The sequence below is a fragment of the Bradysia coprophila genome, unplaced genomic scaffold (genome assembly GCF_014529535.1).
Source record: "Bradysia coprophila strain Holo2 unplaced genomic scaffold, BU_Bcop_v1 contig_588, whole genome shotgun sequence".
Taxonomy (NCBI): domain Eukaryota; kingdom Metazoa; phylum Arthropoda; class Insecta; order Diptera; family Sciaridae; genus Bradysia; species Bradysia coprophila.
This window is the reverse complement of record NW_023503827.1, coordinates 585811-606227: the sequence shown is the minus strand read 5'-3', so window position 1 is coordinate 606227 and position 20417 is coordinate 585811. Positions and strand designations below refer to the sequence as shown.

The 20417-nt window shown below is 33.1% G+C and overlaps 1 protein-coding gene across 11 annotated transcripts in view; it reads left to right on the top strand.

Moving 5' to 3' along the window:
- Positions 1–20279, top strand: part of LOC119083351 (collagen alpha-1(XVIII) chain-like) — a 141469-nt gene extending 121190 nt beyond the window's left edge. For 8 of the 11 annotated variants that reach the window (XM_037193056.1, XM_037193054.1, XM_037193052.1 and 5 more), the window contains 5 exons: positions 357–371; positions 510–640; positions 1152–1331; positions 14509–14733; positions 18050–20279. In XM_037193056.1, coding sequence (XP_037048951.1) covers positions 357–371; positions 510–640; positions 1152–1331; positions 14509–14733; positions 18050–18107 — 609 coding nt within the window. In that variant the 3' untranslated portion in view covers positions 18108–20279. The remainder of the gene's footprint in view (positions 1–356; positions 372–509; positions 641–1151; positions 1332–14508; positions 14734–18049) is intronic. The other 3 variants (XM_037193059.1, XM_037193055.1, XM_037193053.1) reach the window with 1 other exon arrangement.
- The last annotated feature ends 138 nt before the right edge of the window (positions 20280–20417 follow it).

The following is a 20417-nucleotide window of genomic DNA, read 5'->3' as shown; positions in this document are numbered from 1 at the left end:
ATCTTCCATAATGAAAGAGTAAAACCTTCTGAAACACCTGTCCCAATTGAACGTATACAGCGAATACTTTAATGAAACCGCTAATACTCGACTGAAATACATTTCAGCAGCAATTTATAAAGCCAAAATAAGTTTAAACCAAGAAAGTGATACATTTTGCCTGCAAAAGATATTTAACATTTTGGTTCATTTTTTTTTCGCCAGTTGACAGAAATGGGTTAAACTTTATTCTTTTGTGAATGTTTGTTCTCAACGTTGCATTCATTGTTTATTGCGCGTGTCGCTGGTTGTTCAACAGAATTAATTTAAAATGTGTTTTTTTTTCTCTCTCTTTTTTCTTTTGCGGCTTACTCTAGTGGTATCCGAAAATGGTGAGCGTTAACTTTTCTACAAAATAACATGTAACTTGTAGGAAAACAGCACTACCATAAATTTTAAGCACTAAGATAACAACTTAAATTTTAATGTCTTACTTTGTATCACTTCTTCACATATATCATTGCTTGCAGCTACGAATGGCAGCTCTAAACGAACCATACTCTGGAGATTTGCAAGGTATACGAGGAGCAGACTTTGCATGCTACCGACAAGCTCGTCGTGCTGGACTCTTAGGAACATTTAAAGCATTTTTATCAGCAAGGTAATAGTAATGCTCTTTCACTTGAATCGCAATGTATATGCCATGTATTGGGTGTATTTATATTTTCTCTCTCGTGTGATGATGAGATGTATTCAACAGATTGTTGTTTGTAATTGGCCTAAAGGTAAAAGTTGTAAAATTGAAAATGGGTGGCTTGGGTTGCTTTCTTCCGGAATTAATTACTTGAAAGTTGTTATGCAAAATATTGCTTCCATAAAGCATATAATTCTTGTTCACTTTCATGGTAATATAATGGAGCAACAAAAAGTTGTTGTGAAAAAGAATGTTTTTATGTCTGCGAGACAAGGATTATTAATTTCTATTTCAACGTGGGAGTGTTTGATAAAATTGTATACATGAAAGAAAATGTGTCATTATAATGGATGTATATTGAAAGTTAACTGTTGTATACAGGTGAAATTGCGGCACCCCATTATTTCCGTAGTGAATGATTCATCTTTTTTTTTATTATTCTTCGTTCAATCATTAAATCACATCGTTTCTTTTACAGAGTGCAAAATCTTGACTCAATTGTTCGTACAAACGACCGAGATCTTCCTGTTGTGAATACCAAAGGAGATGTGCTTTTTAATTCATGGAAAGGTGTATTTAATGGCCAAGGTGGATTGTTCTCTCAAGCACCACGAATTTATAGTTTTAGTGGGAAGAATATACTCAACGACAATACATGGTAAGTTGAAACGTATTACTTTCCATTATTTATGTGAAACAGTTTATGTCAATTACTTGGTTTATTTAACGTTCCATAACCATCCCGACACAATAAAAGCGATGTAATAGTTTGTATTGTGAGCAGGTGGTAAAAACCCGTATTTTCTACTTTATTGAGTCGCTGCTAGAACATGGATACTAAATCGTTATTATTAGACACACAATTCCATTCTTACAATTGCTCGCTCTTTAGAAAATAATAAGCGCAATTTTCGAGGCAATTGTACATTGTAAAGATACCGTGGAAAATTGTGCTTATTATTTATACATGAGAAATGATGTCTTCTCTGTATATCATGCGAACATGTCACCTGGGATTGTTGATATGAATTATTGAAATGTCACAAAAAGTATTTGCATCAAATATTTTCGTACCTTTTTCACTCTTTTTCACATTCCCAATCGCCTAAGGACTTTCACAGAGTCAAAGGTCAAAAAGTTGATTTTCTAAAATCGATATAATTCCATGTAACGAACCCTCGAACGACACCCATAACCCATGACGTTTTTTGTGGCTGAATGTCACCATCATTCGTCAAAAAAGTTCGTTTCATGTGAGTTATGTTAAAGCTCAATTTAGATGCTATTGTCAACCAAAGTCATAAAGACAGGTCTGTTGTATACGTATAGTTAGAGGTGTGCGCCGATCTTAAAATAGTCGGCGGCGGTGCGCCGACTGGTAAGGGATCGGCGGTGGCGCGCCGGCAGAAATTTATAGTCGGCGGCGGTGCGCCGATCGGCGCGCCGATAAATTTACAAAAAATCTAAACTTTCGAAAATAATGCAAAAACATTTGAAAAAGCGTGCGCAATCCTTTTTCCGAACACTGAATTCTTACTATCTTGCGATCTGAAGTATCAACCACTTATACAAGGGGAATCAACTGAGACGTATCTCACCTTTTATATTGTGAATGTACAATCACTGACCTATTATTTTAAAAACATCTAATTTAATGAATCCAAGAATGATTAGTGAGTTTGCGTAAATGACATATAAGCTATAAGTCAACTTATAAGTTGGAAATTTTAAGTCACATCTTCATACTAGATGTTCTGCAGGTTTCTTATTTCCAACTTATAATTTATGTCATTTACGCAAACTCACTACTATTATCTTTCGATTTATGCAATAACCGTTCCCGTTGCCTTTAGTCCATCTTCGATGTAGGAGTGAGATCGTAGTAGAAGGTTTTCGCAAATAAGAGATTTAGATAAACTTAAATTTATAAGTAATAAGACTATGCCAAAATGATTCTTTTCCCAACTTTTTTACATAAAGCAGCTAAAAATTGAAAATAAAGATACCAGTGTTTCGTCTTTTGACAAAAAAACTTGAAACCGGAAAGATTTTCCACTTTATAAATTCCTGAAACATGTGATTTGCGCCATTTTCCACCCAAATTCCACATAAGGTCTTAAGTTTGCCACTTTACAATTACAGTAGTATTCACCGAGTTTTGACTGATTCACTGTATTTTGTTCTCTTTCTTCTTTCTCTTATCTGCATCAACAGACAATAAAAGAAACTTTGTCTGCCGTCTGCCGCGCTCCATTCCATTGCACAGAAAATAGAGTAACGTACCCAAGGGTTCACGTTAAGTGAGGATACAGAAAATACAAATGCTGTTTCGATCTCGGATATCGATGGCGGTCCCAGGCCAGCGTGATCTGATCATCCTTAGTTGTATCCATCGATACCCTTCCCAAGACAGCAGCAAACTTTTTCTTTGGACTAGTATTTAAAAATTTGCATAAAACACTTGCCATCTACTGATGGAAATAGGATACGTTATAGAAAGCTACTTCGAAGATAACCCTATCGTAGCATCAGAAACAAAATCACCGTCGCCGTCGTACAGTGTGAGTAAGAAGAAAAACCCAAAGTTCCAACAAAAAAAATTAACAAAAAACTCCTTTCTACGCATATAGAAACATAGCAGCATAACCTGACTTATAAATTAAGAGAGATAAACTTTTGCTAAAACCTTGTTAATTAAAATGGCTGAAAGCACTAAACGTATAAAATTTCGGCGCGACGAAAATACAATCGGCGGCGGCGGCGGCGTGAGCTATTATTTTTCGGCGGCGGCGCGCCGAAAAATTAGCAAAAAATCGGCGGCGCGCCGGCGTAAAATCGGCGGTGCACACCTCTACGTATAGTCAACTCTTTTCGCCAAAAAGTCTGGTTAAAACTCAGAACTAATTGCAATCCATTTCTGCGATTAACGATTGAACTCGAACATTGAATTAGGATTGTGACAGATCTTATAACAGATAAATAATGCAGATTTGCTAGCTGGTAAAAACTTTCTTTCATTCGGATTCATTGTACCACGCAACTTAAAACATGTTTTGAAAAAAAAAAGTTTTTTGATCAGTTTTATATAATCACACTTCACATGTGTGTAAAGTATGTTAAATACATTTGTATATAAGCACCACAACGCACAATGAACATAAATATAAGTTTTAAAACCCCTGGAGCTGGGTTTTATATTTCATGTGCTCAAAATTTTATATCAACTAGTCTTCCACCACACCAAATTGTTTCGTCTGGAATGATGAAACCCCTAAACTTTCCCTATATTGTATGATATTCCGTAACAGCGTACTAAAATGTATTATATTGTTGTGTATAGTCGACGACTACAAAACTTTTACCAACAGAAGTAAACTTTAAAAAATATTTAAATAATTTAAATTCAAAAACTGAATAATTTATGAGATTTTTGTAATTGATAAATTTATCAATTTGTTTTATTGCATATCATTTTGACATTCGGACCTTTTATGTATGGAATTACCGTAATTCAATTACAAAACTTCAAGTAAACTTATTAAATCTGGCTCGAAATAGAAATCAAACATTTTAGCTTTTTAGCAACGTCTAGCCATCTGTTATTGACAACAACGACAAAAATAAGCGATGAGCTCTGGCCAATGGTTTACAGCAAAACAGTTCCAGAGAAACTGAGGAAGTAAAAGATTTTACATCAAACAGTGCTTGTTACTTGAAACAAATAAAGTAACAGATCTAGTTACTGTATGAATAGATTAAATGTCAATCTTTAAAAAAGCCGTAAATATGTTGTAGGTGACACCACGTTTAATTGCACAATTACCCATTCTCTATTATTCTTATTAAAATGAGTATTGAGTATCATCGGTCTTTCAAAATTCAAATTCTGAGACGCACGTACGGTGGCGCCAATTACAAGAAATAGTGGTGTTAAGCGGATTTTTTTTAGAAAAATTTAAATTTTAGTTGAATTTAGTTTTTTGAAATAAAATGGAATTTTTGGAGGTTTTTGTATATAGGACTGAGACGAATTTTTGGAATTGACCGGAATCCTTAGAATTTGGTAGATTTTTTAAAGTCGAAGTAAAGTGAATTCCAGCATGTTTTCCTATTAGCGGGTTTGTGATTTGTATTCGAAATCCGGCCGTTTTTTTAAACAAATGAAGAACTAGATTTATATTTTATGCGATTTTTCTGGGCGCACACAAATGTCAAAGCAAAAAATCTAGGTTTTCATTTAGTGGACGGTATATTTGTAGATTACAAATATAAACAACAACGGAAGATCGTTTTTCTGCGAGTGTAACTTGACATTTTTAGAATTCATTCGAGCATAATTTTTTCAAAAAATGACTCAATAAAACAGAGTCAACATTAAAATTGGTTTACTTGTTGATGTTACCCACACATTTAGCAAAACATCGAAATAAGTCAACAATATTTTTCTTTGATTGTACTGACGTGACAGTATGTACAAGTACTTTTCTGATAACAGCCGGAAAGCATTCAGAATGTTTTTTTTTTCAAACCTGAATTTTCCTTAAATATCTGCAGTTCGAGCCAACAGAACCTGCTAAAACAAAATCCTCCACTCAAAAACCCATAAATGTTAATTAAATATTAAACCACCAAATGTCAATATTTTTCTTAAAATTGAAAACAAAATATAGACATGGTAAATGTACCAATAAACTCCCTGAATGTCTTGATTTCCTTCCAGCCAAATGAGATATTAAAAGGAACATAATACTAGGCCCCACCTTTTGGGAGGGTCAGGTCCCTTGACTGACAGTTTTTTCAATATATTTTTGATTAATTTCATTGCATAACTTCCGAAGCATCACTGATACAAATGCCTACATTTGATCCCAATTTATTTTTACATATGCCGTATTCCTAAGAAATTGTCAAATTTAGAACATTAATACATCGATTACTCTATACATGACAACAAAATTTGACAGAAGAAGTTCTTCAAGTAAGACCTAATGACGAGGGGTGACTCACTTCTAGATTAAATGGATTAAATGGATTAAATGGTATTAAATGGATTTAATGGATTAAATGGATTAAATGGATTAAATGGATTTAATGGATTAAATGGAATAAAAATTGGATTAAATGGATTAAATTCTAAAAAAGTTCATTTTACCAAATACTGTAAAAGTCTTAAAAATGGTTGATTTTGATCGAACCACGTACTACAACTCATACTACAATGTTAAAAAGCGAAAAAATCCACTTTTAGGAGTTTTTGGTGAAAAGTGGATTAAATGGATTAAATGGATTAAATAAATTTAATACCATTTTTAACAAAAAAAATTTTCCTATACCTCACGAGTACTTAAACGACCTGGGGATCGTGCAAATCTAATTTTCGTAATTAGTTTACAAATTTTTCAGGTGGGTAGCTTAATTATTTCGGTAAAACTAAAAATTTTTTTTTGGATTAAATGGATTAAATGGATTTAATGGATTAAATGGAAGTGATTCACCCCTCGCCTAATGATCTTTGAGTTCTCATTATTCTTATAAATTTGAAGCAAGATTTTCAATCAACCATAAATCGTAAATAAAATGCAACTCGTGTGAATTACGGCCCTCGCTCCGCTCTGGCCGCAAACTTCCCACTCGTATGAGGTATCTATTATTCTGTTTGATTGTCATTTTGTCAAATTTGAGAGTAGATGCGAAGTTTTGCGAATGTGGAACGATGAAAAAAGTGAAGAATAGACAAAACGTCTTTAAGTTACATTTCGTAGAAGGATGAATTCCCTAGGAAAGAACAAAACGCCATCTCGTTACATTTTGTAAAATGATGAATTCCATACGAACGGACAGAACGCCTTCTCATTACATTTCATAGAAGGATGAATTCTAGGAACGAACAAGACGCCTTCACTATACATTTCGTTAAAGGATTAATTGAATTCATTGAATTCCCTAGGAACGAACCGCCTTTGCTTTATATTTCCAAAATCGACAAAGTGTGAAGGAAAGACAATTTTTTTTTTACTTTTTACTGATTTAGTGAAGAATATAATATCCCGTAAAAAAACACGATTCGTGAGAATTACGGCCCTCGCTTCGCTCTGGCCGCAAACTACACACTCGTATCGGAGTTGTAAAATATTTTGTTTGATTGTTGGAATAATGAATTTAAAGAAAATATTCAGAAATTAATTGAGAATGACTTATTATATATTGCCTACAAAGAATGATGGTTTAACGTTTTTCATAAAATTTCCTACACTTTTCAATCATAGTGTGCTCATTTGATAGCAGGCATTTTTCTGCCGTAAGACATTGAGTAAAAAACATCTTTCTATGTTAGTCAACTATCGAATTTGTTAGTCAATTATCAAGTTGTTAGTCCAACTATCAGATTTGTTAGCAGTTCACTAACAAGAGTTGTTTACCGGTTAGAGGCTGCGCATTTTCTTCCTACATGTTTCATGAACATTATTGAAAACAAACTTAAGATGATTTGCTCATACTACGCAACAAAATCAAATTTCATCAAAGTAATCTTTTTCGATTGAGGCTATAATCAACAGTGTAAAATGCTGTTTTTCTGGGATAGCTTCCGGATCCTTCGCCCCACATAGCCCATCTTCGAACTTAGCCTCGAGATTTTAGTTCCACACATTTAAAAAAAAGATTCATCTAAATTGGTTCAAAATTACTCAAGTTATCGTGCCTTCAACGATTTTTTGTTATCCACATTTAACGTTTTTCATACCATTTTATACATTTTCAATCACAGTAAACTTTTTTGTCACCCACATATTTCGGTATTTTCTGGTGTAAGACCCTGACTTTCAGTCAAGGGAATAATATACTTATACATTCATACAATATATATTTAACTTTTCTTTTTTATTTTATGGAGCATTTATTATTTGAACGGTTGTTATTCATTGTGCCTTTTTGTATTTAAGTATAATGTTGAATTCATTCAGAAAAGTTAGTAATTTATTTTAAGTATCGTCAATTCATCCATACGTTCATATAAATACCATAAAATGTTATTTTCTTTTGTACTTTTACGATTGTTTTTCTCGAGTTTTGTCATCTTTTAGCAGTAAATTGCTATTGGTTGATCCGGTTTGATATCATATTTTCTTTTGATGTTGTAATGAATTGTTTTTTATACAGTCTGATGATATGAGGGAGGTATTATCCACAAATAATGAAGTTTATACGAGTGTGTCATTGAAATATAACTCATTCTTTTTTCGTATTAAAAGGTATTTTGTGTCTGTGTTTATGATAAAGTTTTGAAAAGAAATATTTGATTAAGTTTTTATTGCTTATGTGACTTATATATGTATGTGAGTTATTCGGTCGGGTCCTTAACGATTTGAGTTGAAAAGTGCAATAAAATGATCGGTAATAAAATTTATAGTACAAACTTTAATGGTCATACTTTTACCACTATTGCTAAGGCGTTTGTTACCTACTTAAAAAATAGATATAACTTACATCATATAAGCGAGAGAGTCCATTATAAACAGATATCATTGCATCGCTACATTTAAATTATGTTTTGGATTTCGAATTTAAAGCTTGAAAGAAAATTACTTGAACTGAATTTCAGGACTTCTCAGCACACCTCTTAGTTGAAGACGTTAAATGTAATGAACAATTCAAATATTTTAGAAATCCTTTTTCATTTTCAAATTTTATTTCCATATCTGACTTTAATTTTCAATTGAATATTTTCACATTCCATTTCAACATTCCATGTCGTTGTTGGAACATTGCATTTTCCGTGCATTGTCATGGTAACAAATTTCCATTGTTCGTTTAGGCTATGACATGACATAGCCATCGTTTCTGCTATTAGATGCATTATGTACTCCCAATCATTTCAACTCCGATCGGACAGTCCATAGCACTTGGCGAGCTGACAACTTCTGGAAATCTTGGTAGAAACATCTAACTTGAAAAAAAACACATAATTTGGTGTAATGGTACAAACCAAGTGTACTAGAAGTTGACAGTTCCGTTCCGTGAAGTGCTATATAATATTGTTATGTTGACAGACAAGGGAATACAATTCAAGACGCCAATTCTCATGAATTTAGGAATTCGTAACTAGACAGTTGTCACCTTAATGCTATAATTGGTCCATACATTGCCTTGGTTGGTTGACCTATAGGAGGTCACTTACCTTGATTATATCGACTTGATGCATATAAAGCCAAATTCTTTGACGTTTTGTCGTTCCAATCAGAAGAATAACAGATGTGAGGGTTGCACGGCGGGTCGCATAAAATTTTATTTGATAATATTAACTAGTTAAAAGAATGGCGCAATAATTCGAATAATTTCTATGACAAAAATTATTAATTTCTATGAAGTTTGTTATTTAGAGGCTACAGACTAAGCTGAGAGAAATAGGGCAAGGTTTGGGTACAACCTACTATACGGATGTTCATGTTTCGAACCCGAAAACGACTGTTTCTGTGATTTTTTTTGCGTATATGTTTGGAACTTTCGATTTTCGCATTCACTTAAAATCGATCGTACAAAACAAAGAGAGTTTTGATTTCGAAGTTAATTGGCTTAATTCAGTCATGGAGTTCATAGACTCAAAAAGAAAAAAAAAACCTTTGGAAATTCCTACGCAGAGTGTAAAATGTCAGAGGTACGTTTCTCAAAACCGTATCCAAAACCGGTACCTTAAATTCAAATTTCCATGAATGAACAACTCAATTATTTCACTTTTGTACTGAATGGAGGAAACAAGAGTATACCGAAAACGTTAATTAATTTGACTAAGATTTTTGTTTACTTAAAGAAACTCTTATCAGTAATTGTTTTTCCAGTATCATTCCATAGAGAATAGTCAATAGACTTTGTTACCATGAATTAATTTGACAAAGCAAATGGATACATTACATTCAATTTTGTAAGATTCCATGGCAACAATTCAATTGAATCCTCTTGTAGGGAAACTTAACATTTTCCAGTTGAATTATGGTAAATGTGATTGTTAATAATTCTCATATTCATTTCATTTTGCATTGTGATTTATTTCCGAAATAACACTCAACGAAATATTTCTACGGCTAAAGAAAATATTGTTTTTTAGTTTTGTTCAATCAAACTATTTATAAATGGTATGCGGTACGGTATATGCTTCAGCTTGAGTACAATCATGTTTGAAATACTTCCATACAGCAACACTGATACTTTATTAACGAAACGAGGGAACATAATACTCTCAAGAGACGATCCCGTTTCGAGCATTATCCATTGATCCAACATTATATGGTACCTTATAACCCTCCACCCTCGAACATTATTTGGATTTGCTCGTAACCTTACCAAGAAAATCATCTGAAAGCTTATACTTGCCAGCACACGAAGAAAAAAACAGAAATGTTGTTTGAGTAAAATGCAAGTGAGAATAGCTTTATCCGATTCGTTGAAATATTTATGGATATTACTTTATATTGTCTGTCTCTCTAATCAATTTTCTTTCACAAAAAAAAAAGAAAGTTTAGTTTAGCTTTTGGCTGGGTGCTTAAAACGAGAACTTCAATCTCGATATCATTGTGTGTACGTTATGTATGAGAAGGTCTGTGCATATGGAACGAGTCCGATGGGATAACTTCGGGTGTAACATAAATTTTACAACAAACCGTAAGGGGACTGTGTATAGGAAAAAAGTAAATGTTGGACTAAGTTCGAATTATGTTTGTTAGCTGAATGATAAAGTGTCGATAAACGTTGTCTAGAAAAGCAAACAAAATGAAAATATATAAATTTTTAGTACGAGAATTTCGCTAGTGAAAATGTATAACCATTTCTGTTTGTTATAAATAAAGTTCGTTTAGATTTTTGTTTAATTTGCTTTGATTCGAATGTGTTCTTAAGTTCCTTTGCACATGTACCTACACACATGTATTTCAACCATCAGCTTAGTTAACGGGGTTCAAGCGTTATTTATGATGGTTTGCGGGAAAGGGATGTATGGAATAATTTCAGTTTAAATGAAGATAAAGTCAGTAGTTCAGCAGAAAATAAATTTTAAAAATGATTAATTGTCGTAATTATTATGGTTGTTCTCTCGCTTGAGTCTATAGGGTATTATGAATTCGATGATGATTACTTTTGCAATCTACGTGGAATGTTGCATCGCCCTATGTATATGTATGAATGTGCTTCGCTGCATTATATGGGTAATTCCATGGTTAGTTGCGTTACAAATTTCGTTATCTGTGAGTCATAAAGTTAATTGTGCTGGCTATGTTTTGCGGTAACAAATCAGTCTATAAATTTTCTAATACTCAGGAGACACAGTGCTTTCATACCAACAAGAATTGGAATTTTTAGCCTGCGAAGTCTGACTTGTGTGATCGCAAAAGTGAGCGGTTAGTTGCGTTACACGTTTGTGACTTTTCGAAATATTTTCACCAAATAAAAACTGATTTCGGTAAACTTTTTTTTCCCTGAAAGCTGTGGTCAAGACGCGCAGTTTAAGCCCAATATGAGGTTGGTAACCTAAAATTTGGGGGAGATATGTCTAAAAAAAGTGATATTTTTCGGAGGTCATAAATAGCCAGAAATATTTTTTTTTTCACAATTGGTGGTTGTTACCCCACAGAAAATGTTGTTTCGGCTCAAAACCGTTTAAAAAAATGGTTAGAAAATTTTTCGAGATAATCTCGACGAGTTAAAATTCGAGGATGACTTTCATCACCACTGGGAAGCTGTTGTCACCTACTTTACTCACCCAACTAACCTGATTGACTCAAAGGTATTTTTCTCGTGAAGTCATATGCTGTAGCTTTCGAATAACACCGATCTTCAGTTTTTATTTGAAAAAATGTGATTTCGGCAACGTTTGGGTCGAAGTGATTTTACCTTACTTCGAAGCAGAATGAACCAAAAATCTTCAAAAAATTTAATTTCGTGTCATTTGGAGCAATTGTGGAATTATATGGTCCATATCTACAGGAAAACAAATTTACAAAAATCATTTGAGATTTATTGAGAATATCTCGGAATGTCGAATACAAACAAACACTTTTTGGTCATGTCTCCCCGAGACCGCATTTTACAATAACCTCATATTGGTGTCAAACTACGCGTCTTGTCAATAGCTTTCAGCAAAAAAAAAGTTTAGTGAAATCGGTTCAGGTTTCGTGAAATAAACTAGAATTTTCAAAAATTTTCTGAAAACAAGTATACATTTTTATGGTTGTATCTCCCCGAGACTTTTGGCCACCGACGTAATATGGGGCTTAAACGACGCGTCTGGTCAACAGCTTTCAAGGAAAAAAAAGTTTGCCGAAATCGCATTTCATTTGGTGAAAATAATTCGAACAGTCACAAATTAGCTGGAATTACCCATATATGAACTGAACATTTATAATTGGTGGTTTTTAAACATTGAATTGTGTTTGAAAATGGTTGTTCACTCCATACCAGTTTTATTTGAATATGCGATTTAAATCGTAACGTCCAAGTCTCACTATCAGTCAAGGGAGCAAATGGAAGATGGTGCGAATGTTGATCAAAAAAATGGAACAATACAAACTTCACTACTACCATTCACGAGCAACAGAAAGAATCGCGCTCGTGCCATACCATAAACTTTGATTGCAACGAACTGTGAAGTGCTGAAAAATGTTTCCATATTCTTGTGTGTCACAATTCATACGTACAAACGATGCCTCCACCAACAGCACCGCCTCAAAATCCAGCGCCAAAATCGCAAACAATGGATGATAACGGAATTGTTGTGGAAAAGGAACGAGCGAAATTAATGGAAACGAAGCAGGTATCCCAAACCAATGGAAGCATTTTCGAAAATTAGTCGAGTAGGGTTCAATTATAAACGTCTGCGTCGATTGAAAGGCTACATAACGAAAGTTCATGAATTGAAGCTGAACGCTTGCTTACAAGGAAACTGTTAAGCACATTGATGCATTGATCGCGAAAGCTCCGATGACGGGACATGTGGAAGAGAGTGATGATACCCAAAGTTCTGAAGTTGCGGGACCTTCTTGTTCGGCTAAAGAATAAGAAAGGAAAGGAAGAAAGAGGAGCTAAGGGCGAATTCGATGATGGACCGGCTGGGCCACAAAACTACATCAAAAAAACAAGTCGATATCCGGAAACTATTTTTGTTATTTGTTATTGAACCGTGACCGTGAGATAATTCATTTTTATTTATTTTTTGAAAAGTGGTACCAAGAAACAAAACAAAGAATTTGGACAGTCGATTTTTTTGATAATAAAATTTGGTGTGTGATATGGCTGAAATTTATTGTTTATTTTATTCGCTTCAAAAGTTTTCGTAAAATCGCAACTCTCAAATGCTTGAATTAAGGACATGTGAGCGGTGATAGAGGGCAACTTGCAGCCCACACGTTCGAGAAGGTCCTCTATCCCAAAGTGTAGAAAATATGAATTTCTCCTTGACCTTCCTCCTCCCATCATCCATCGATACAGGTCATCCTACTCTAACATTTCCATTACCAAACAGTTCAAAAGGAAAATAATTGTTGGAAAATAGTAATACCGACAGAAAACGTCTTTTTTCAGTATCAGTTCTAAGTTTTTCGTACGAACGGAGCGATATGATGATGATGATGATGTTTGTGATGGTGGTAAAAATGAGGATTTTTGTATTGAAAGTCTCATCATCCCAATCACCACAAATAAGTGAAAAAATGTCTGATCTTCAAAGCGTATCTGTGATTTTATCAATCTAAAACCATTTGATGTGAAAGTTCTTTTACTTAGTATTATTTTACGATGAGAAATGATTTTATTTGGTTTGATTTTAAACGACTGTACATTATGTTTTTATAATGTACATTTTGAAAGAATCCGACTATCTCTAAAGTCCTTCTGCCGTTCCTAGAGCCGATTTTGACATTTATTGCAACAAGACCGCTCAGGAATTGGTCAGATTTCGTTGCAATTTGTTGTATAACCACCTAACCCGTATGCAGCTTTCACTAACGTTCAACTATACTACACCACTCTCAAAGCATTTCTATTTTAGGTCAGTATTTTTTTATAAACTAAAAATCAATAGTAGACGACATTTCACAATGAATTCTACCATCCCTACGAAGTTCAAAGTCCTTATTTGTCTATCAACACAATGGATCGTCTACTTATCGCCTACTCGTTCATCTATAAATAAAATATTTTCAAAAGAAATTGGATATCTCCAGTAAAAACATATCTTTATTTGCCTATCGACATTATCTACTTTTCGATACTCAAAAGCTTCACATCATCTGATACTTTTTTTTTCCTATTCTCTTTTTCGATACCGTTTTCCACGTCTCAAAAATATAACATCGGTGTGTACATCATATAATCTATACCACGTTCACTGTACTTCTGATAGAAATGTGTTTTTTTCTCATCCTTGTGTTTGCAATTTAAAACAATTTTGTTTATCCTCTAACTTTAACTCGTAAATTCCTCTTTCTGGGTATTCGGTTTCAGAAAAAAAGGTCACTATCACCAGGAGCTATTCAAAATTCACGACTAGTGAAAAAAAAACCGAGAGAAAAAAAATTGAAAAAGGAATTTTTATTGCAACAATAACAGTTACGAAGAAGAAAAACGATTCAAACACAATATAACTTCTCTACCGGCAAGACGTACGATATTTTGACAGTGAAAGTGTTGGGATAACGAAGAGGAAAAGAAAACAAATTTTCCTGAACCAATAACAATCATAAATCGATATCATCATACTCTGAAGTCATAATAATAATAACAATCCGATAACAAGCAATTAATTACTCTTTATTCAATTCTATCGATTGTAATTGGTAATAAACTATTTACAGGCCTCAAAAACTAGTTTGGCACGGTTCGAGAGCGAATGGCGAACGAGCAATGGATACATATTGTGATGCTTGGCATTCGGCATCAACAGATAAAGTGGGACTAGCTAGCAGTCTCATGGGAAATAAACTATTAGATCAGGAACGTTATTCCTGCGATAATCGATTTGCTGTTCTCTGTATAGAAGCTTTGTCACAAGACAGACGGAAAAAAAGAGATTTGCAAAGGTAATTCAATGTTACATATTGTAAGTTGGGTGTAAGTAACAGGATCATAATACGAGGAAGAGAAAAGATTCCTTTATTCTGTCAATTTTTTCTTCGTCATTTTTTTTTTTCATCTTCTTTGTTGCCTTTTTGTTACATTATTTTGATAGCTTTTATATTCCGTTGTCGTAATAATATTTATGAATTCTGAGAAAATGTCACAAGTTTTGCTTTTGATTCCCGTTCAGATCAAGTTTTATACTATTTTAATTCCGTTTTATGTTTCGCATTTTCTTTTTGTTGGTAACTTTTTCGCAAAATGAAAAGTAAATTTATTTTCTTTTCTTTAAATACTTACTTCCTTTTACTGGGTAGTTGAAAGAAATTATTTTTTTTCTCATCTGCTTCTTATTCAACATAGAGCTTATTTTCTGTATAAAACCAACTTTATTACAGTAGAATTATTATACACTCGTGTAGCTGTGTGTAGTGTTATAGTGATTTAATATTATTTACGATTACATTTATATTTGCAATTCAAGTTTATGCTTTCATTGATGCATGCGCATTTTTTTTGAAAAAAATTCTGTCTCGTAAAATACGACTGGTTGACTTAGTCAAGCGGATAGCTTACAAGTTCATTTCATAAAATTTAGATTTACTTCAGCCATAGTAAATGAAATGAAATGAATAAAATATACAAAACGTTAGCTTCTAAATTAAATGACTGTAGGTTCGTCATGATCTATGGAAGAAGAAATAACCAAGTTTCCACTTCATCAATTTTCTTCATTTTTCTTAGAACCATAGAAGTAACTATGTCACAAGCGAAATTTAGACAACATAAGAACCAATTGCATTCCTTATTGTAACTAAATGAAAAATATGTAATGCATGTGCGAGACTACGAAACTATGTCACGGAGTATGTAGCTCACCTTCAAGACATCCTGTTGAAAAGTGTGCTATTTCCTAATGAACAGAAATATTCAACGACTGTTTGTGAAGTCGTTTCTCGTTTTTCGCATTCACGGAATATTTACATTCGTATAATTTTATTATTGCATTTATTCTGGAACGAAGAGATAATTGGAGTGAGCAACAATTTCTCGTAATATTCAGAAAAAACTTCGTAATGAAAGAGAATGGCATCCAAATATGGATAGCGAATGTGTGTTTGTCCTTGAGCGCAAGGTTTTAATACCTCTAATTCTATCGTCAAAAACTGTAGTTAGGTCAGGTTTGAATAAATCAAGTTCAAGGCAGCCTTGTCTTTATGAAATTAAATGATCTAATCACATCCATTTTTCCGGGCCATTTTTTTTACCGCTGTCGAAGTTGGTCAGCCTATTCCGAGCTCTAACCTGTAGTAACAAGACTGACTTTAAATGCATCAAAATAAAATAAAAAGTTGGCTATTCGCACCAGCAATCTCTTAGAGCTGGCAGTATAATACCCAATGTTGCAGGTTACCTTAAATGGTTTTAGAGATGAGCTGAAAATGAATGTATAGATCGCTACGAAGAATACAATTGAGTAGAATAAGCTTATCTATTAGATAATAAGGGTATGTTAGAGGTTATAACCGAGGCATTTACATTTTTAGAACGAACTAAAGTTCCTTGCCAAAATCAACAAATGAAATCAGCGCTTGTATACACAAATATACATTCCAATATTAGTTCGTACAGGGGCTATTTTCAGTCGCAGCTTTTTCCCCCAAACAAAATTTTAAAATTGGTGCGTTGGGAGGAATCTTTTTCAAAAAATAATCTATGATTTCATATGAGTTCTTTCTATCATTGCCTGACTGATGTGTGTATACCAAAACACGACATACAAAAGCAACAAAATTACGATCTTCTATTTGCATAGCTAAACAAACCTCTATCCGGTAGTTTGCTTGCGTTCTTATTTACATAGGAAAATGACAAAAATCGAGAAGTTTCCAAACAATTTTAAAGATACTGTAGCAGTTTGCATAGTTGTTCTATATATATAACAGCCTTGATATGTACGAATCGGTACGTACACTGCAAAGGAATATTCGATTTATTTATCGTATTTTTGCTGAGTTTTTTTTTAATCCAATCCGTAATTGAAACATAACATTTTATTTCTGTTTAAAAAAAAATAGAAACCAGAGTAAGCGAATCAATCCATCTTGAATTTTCCGATGCACACATCCATCAATTGGAAATGTGATTTGTAGCGAGCTTTTTTACCTATCAATACAGTACTGGGAAACTACTTCCATGTAATAGATGTCACTTTAACGATGCAGTGAAGAAGAAGAATAACTAATTAGTGCAATAAGGCTAAAAATGGAGCGGTAACGTCAAGTTCGTCTCGGGTTCAACTTCACAGTTAATCGAAAGGAGCCATAACTCCTAACGTTTTTGTTTTCCTGGGTAATGAAGAATTTCGTAACTTCCGAGAATTGGCAGTTTCAAAGTATTATTTTAGTTGATGTTACTCTCAAGATCTTCTAGGTCGCGTCGACTTGAGATTATAGAAACTTCGTAACTCCCGAGTCAGTAATAACTCATGATAAGTAGTAGGGCTGGTAACTCTCCAGGAAATTGTTTTAGGAGCAAAATATCTCCGCAATATAACTGACAATTAAAAGTGAACGTGGTCAGCCAATTTGACGGAACGACCACAACATCATGTTAATTTCACACGTTACAGACAAAAACGTTATAAACATGAGTATAATATTTTCAACTAAGGCAGAGATTAGGCAGATGCTTTTACAACTAAATTGCTAGTGCAGGCGTTAGTATTGTTAGTATGGGATGTACCATTTGTTCAGAGCAGAAGGCAAGTTGGAAAACCTTCAATATTTACATTTTTACTTAAATCTAGAAACTAAAAATTTAATCAAATCAAAAGAACACGAGAGACAGGCAGGGAAGGGCGAGCTCGGGTTAGGGGTCAATAGCAGGATGCATTATGGGACTCCAACCAGGCTAAAGTCTCGCCAACGTTCACAGAAAGTAGTATCACAACATATTAACCTTCACTAGAAGTCAGAAAAAAAATCACAGGATTTTCTACAGCACTTCTTCTCAAACTTACTCGACATCCCTTCGATCACATGATCACATTGCTGATAGGTTTAATACCCGCTTCGTCATGTGGCCTTGTGGTGCTGTAGTGGAATGGCTTGTTTCGAATGATCTTTAGCAACTTATTTTGCGTGACTTGAAGTCGTTTCGGATGTGTTAACAAAAAAATAGATCTCAAGTCTTAATGAAAAACAAAAATCGTTTAAGTCCAAGCGATCAATTATAATAAGTTCTTTCACTCAACCAATCAATTTTCATTTTCTACAGATCTGATGACGAATTTGAATCGGAAGAAGATTATGAGACATATCTACGAACGCTGTAATCACACACAAACACACACAGTATTGCTCATGTAACGAAGATGAAAAATAAATAAAATAAAAATCATTTGTGAACATATCGTCTGGAAAATCACTCAGATAAAGCAACATGAACATCTCGATAAATATAATGTTTAAAGGTGAGATTGGAATCATTTACGTTTGATTGCGCTTAATTTTTTATTAACTGTAAGTGTTTTTTTGTAAATAAATTTACTAAACTGTGTAATAAAATTAAAACAAAATGGAAATTAGTTTTATGTATTTAATACTCTAGTTAAAGTACAGAACTAGCTAAGGAAGTGTATAATTAAGTTAAAAGAAAAGAAAACGTAAGAAAATTAAAAGTAAAATAAATTAATTAAATGAAATAAATGCCAATTTACCTGTATATTTAAATGAAACTTAATTTAAAATCAACAGAAAACTACCTACCTAATTATTATCAATTCCAATGGACTTACACACATAGCTCCTAATTTAACCAATATATTTTCTGTCATCGACTTCGAAACGACCATTTAATTACTTTCGTTTATTATTAATTCAACATTCTGTGTTTCATTCGAATTAAAATCATTAGAGCAAAACATCGCTGCCATAATTTTAATTGTGTATTATGTTACGATAAAGGCTATCCGACTAGTTCATTTTATATACCAAAAATTCTAAATTGGGAAATACGAACTTTGTACGTTCCAACTTATTGGAAGATTTCGAATTCGAATTTTAATCAGAAAATCTTATTCGCTTCAATAATGGTAGAAATAGACAGATAATTCGAAATTCTAAATAACACAAAAAATATTGAACCGTTCAGGTAGATGAATAATTGATACAGAAAAGGTTTATCTCTATATTTCATTACAACGTTTTCCTTTCAGTAGATTATACACAATGATCGAAGTTTATGTCGTTCATTAACATTGGAGTTATACATAATATGCTGCCTGTAATGCCAATAATAATTCTCAGTTGGGATTTTAAACGGTATTATCAAATTCAACGGGCATTGCATATTATTTTTCAATAAATAACATTTACATAGTATTTACCATGACCAATTTGTCGTCCGTCTATATACGCCTCCCGCATTTAATAACCAAATGGGATCATTAATTTTCAACTTTTCGATGGAAGCTTTAATTTTAGCTTTCAAAAGCTAAACTATTCGTCGTGTTTTTTCAGGTAATTTATTTTTCATTTATTTTTGTGTGCATTTTTTTTTTCTCATTCATCGTTCGAATTACATGCTGAAAGAGTCATACAAAATTTACGGCCTGGAAAAATTCATTTTCCCCCGAATCATGCTAGTCAATTCGAAAAATTCTGTGATCATTTGTGTCACTTTTCAAATGTTAAACTAAACAAACATGGATTATTTGCATCAATACGTAATGAATCTACCAGAACGAACGAAACGAAAGGAAACTTTCGACTTTCCACTCTATTCCTTTGTATACATTAAAACTATGAACGAGGATGAATAAATCTGCAATGTTCGATGGGTGGCAAAGGATATAAGTGACCCAAAAACCTTTCAAAAACGGGTATTCATTTAATATCGACAAAAACCACAATAAAAGCTACAATTTAGTGGTGTTTATATAAGAAAAATGTGTGTTAAAACGAATGAAGTAAAAGATTTCATATCAAACAACAGGTGATACTTTGAGCGAATAAAGTAATAGATTGAATGATTATATCGCAATATGCTTTCCATCTCGAGAAGGTAAAGTGGAAGTCACAACATCCAGTCGCAGATTGTTAGGATATTCAACTATTTATATTTCAACTGAAGTCCCACTTGATTTACTTTTTCCACAAGAAAACAGCATAATTGTGTACCATGTCCTAGTTAGTCATATCCTCCCACTTCAAAATGATAATATCACTAAGTGATTGGTGTCGTAACAAAAAGTATATAAATATTAAATGAAATTAAAACTTAGATTTAAGACAATTTAAGAATTGTTAGATTTTTATATAATTTCAATAAGCGAATTGTACGACCTAAGATAAAAAGCAAACAAACAAAATTAACGAAAATAAAAGAAAAAAAGTGAGTGATTTAGTCAAATTGACAAAAATTTATTGTAAATGTTTTTTGAGAAGAAAATGAAAAGAATGGAAATTTTATGCAAAAGAAAATACAGAACACTGTTATACAAGTATACACAAGTCTTTTGACTAATAGACTATCCCCAGACAGACTGCGTAATGATATGACGGATTATATTCAACGAAAAAAAAGACAATTAAAATTACGAGAGAATTTTTCGTACTTTAGTACAACATCGCTGAATTCCACG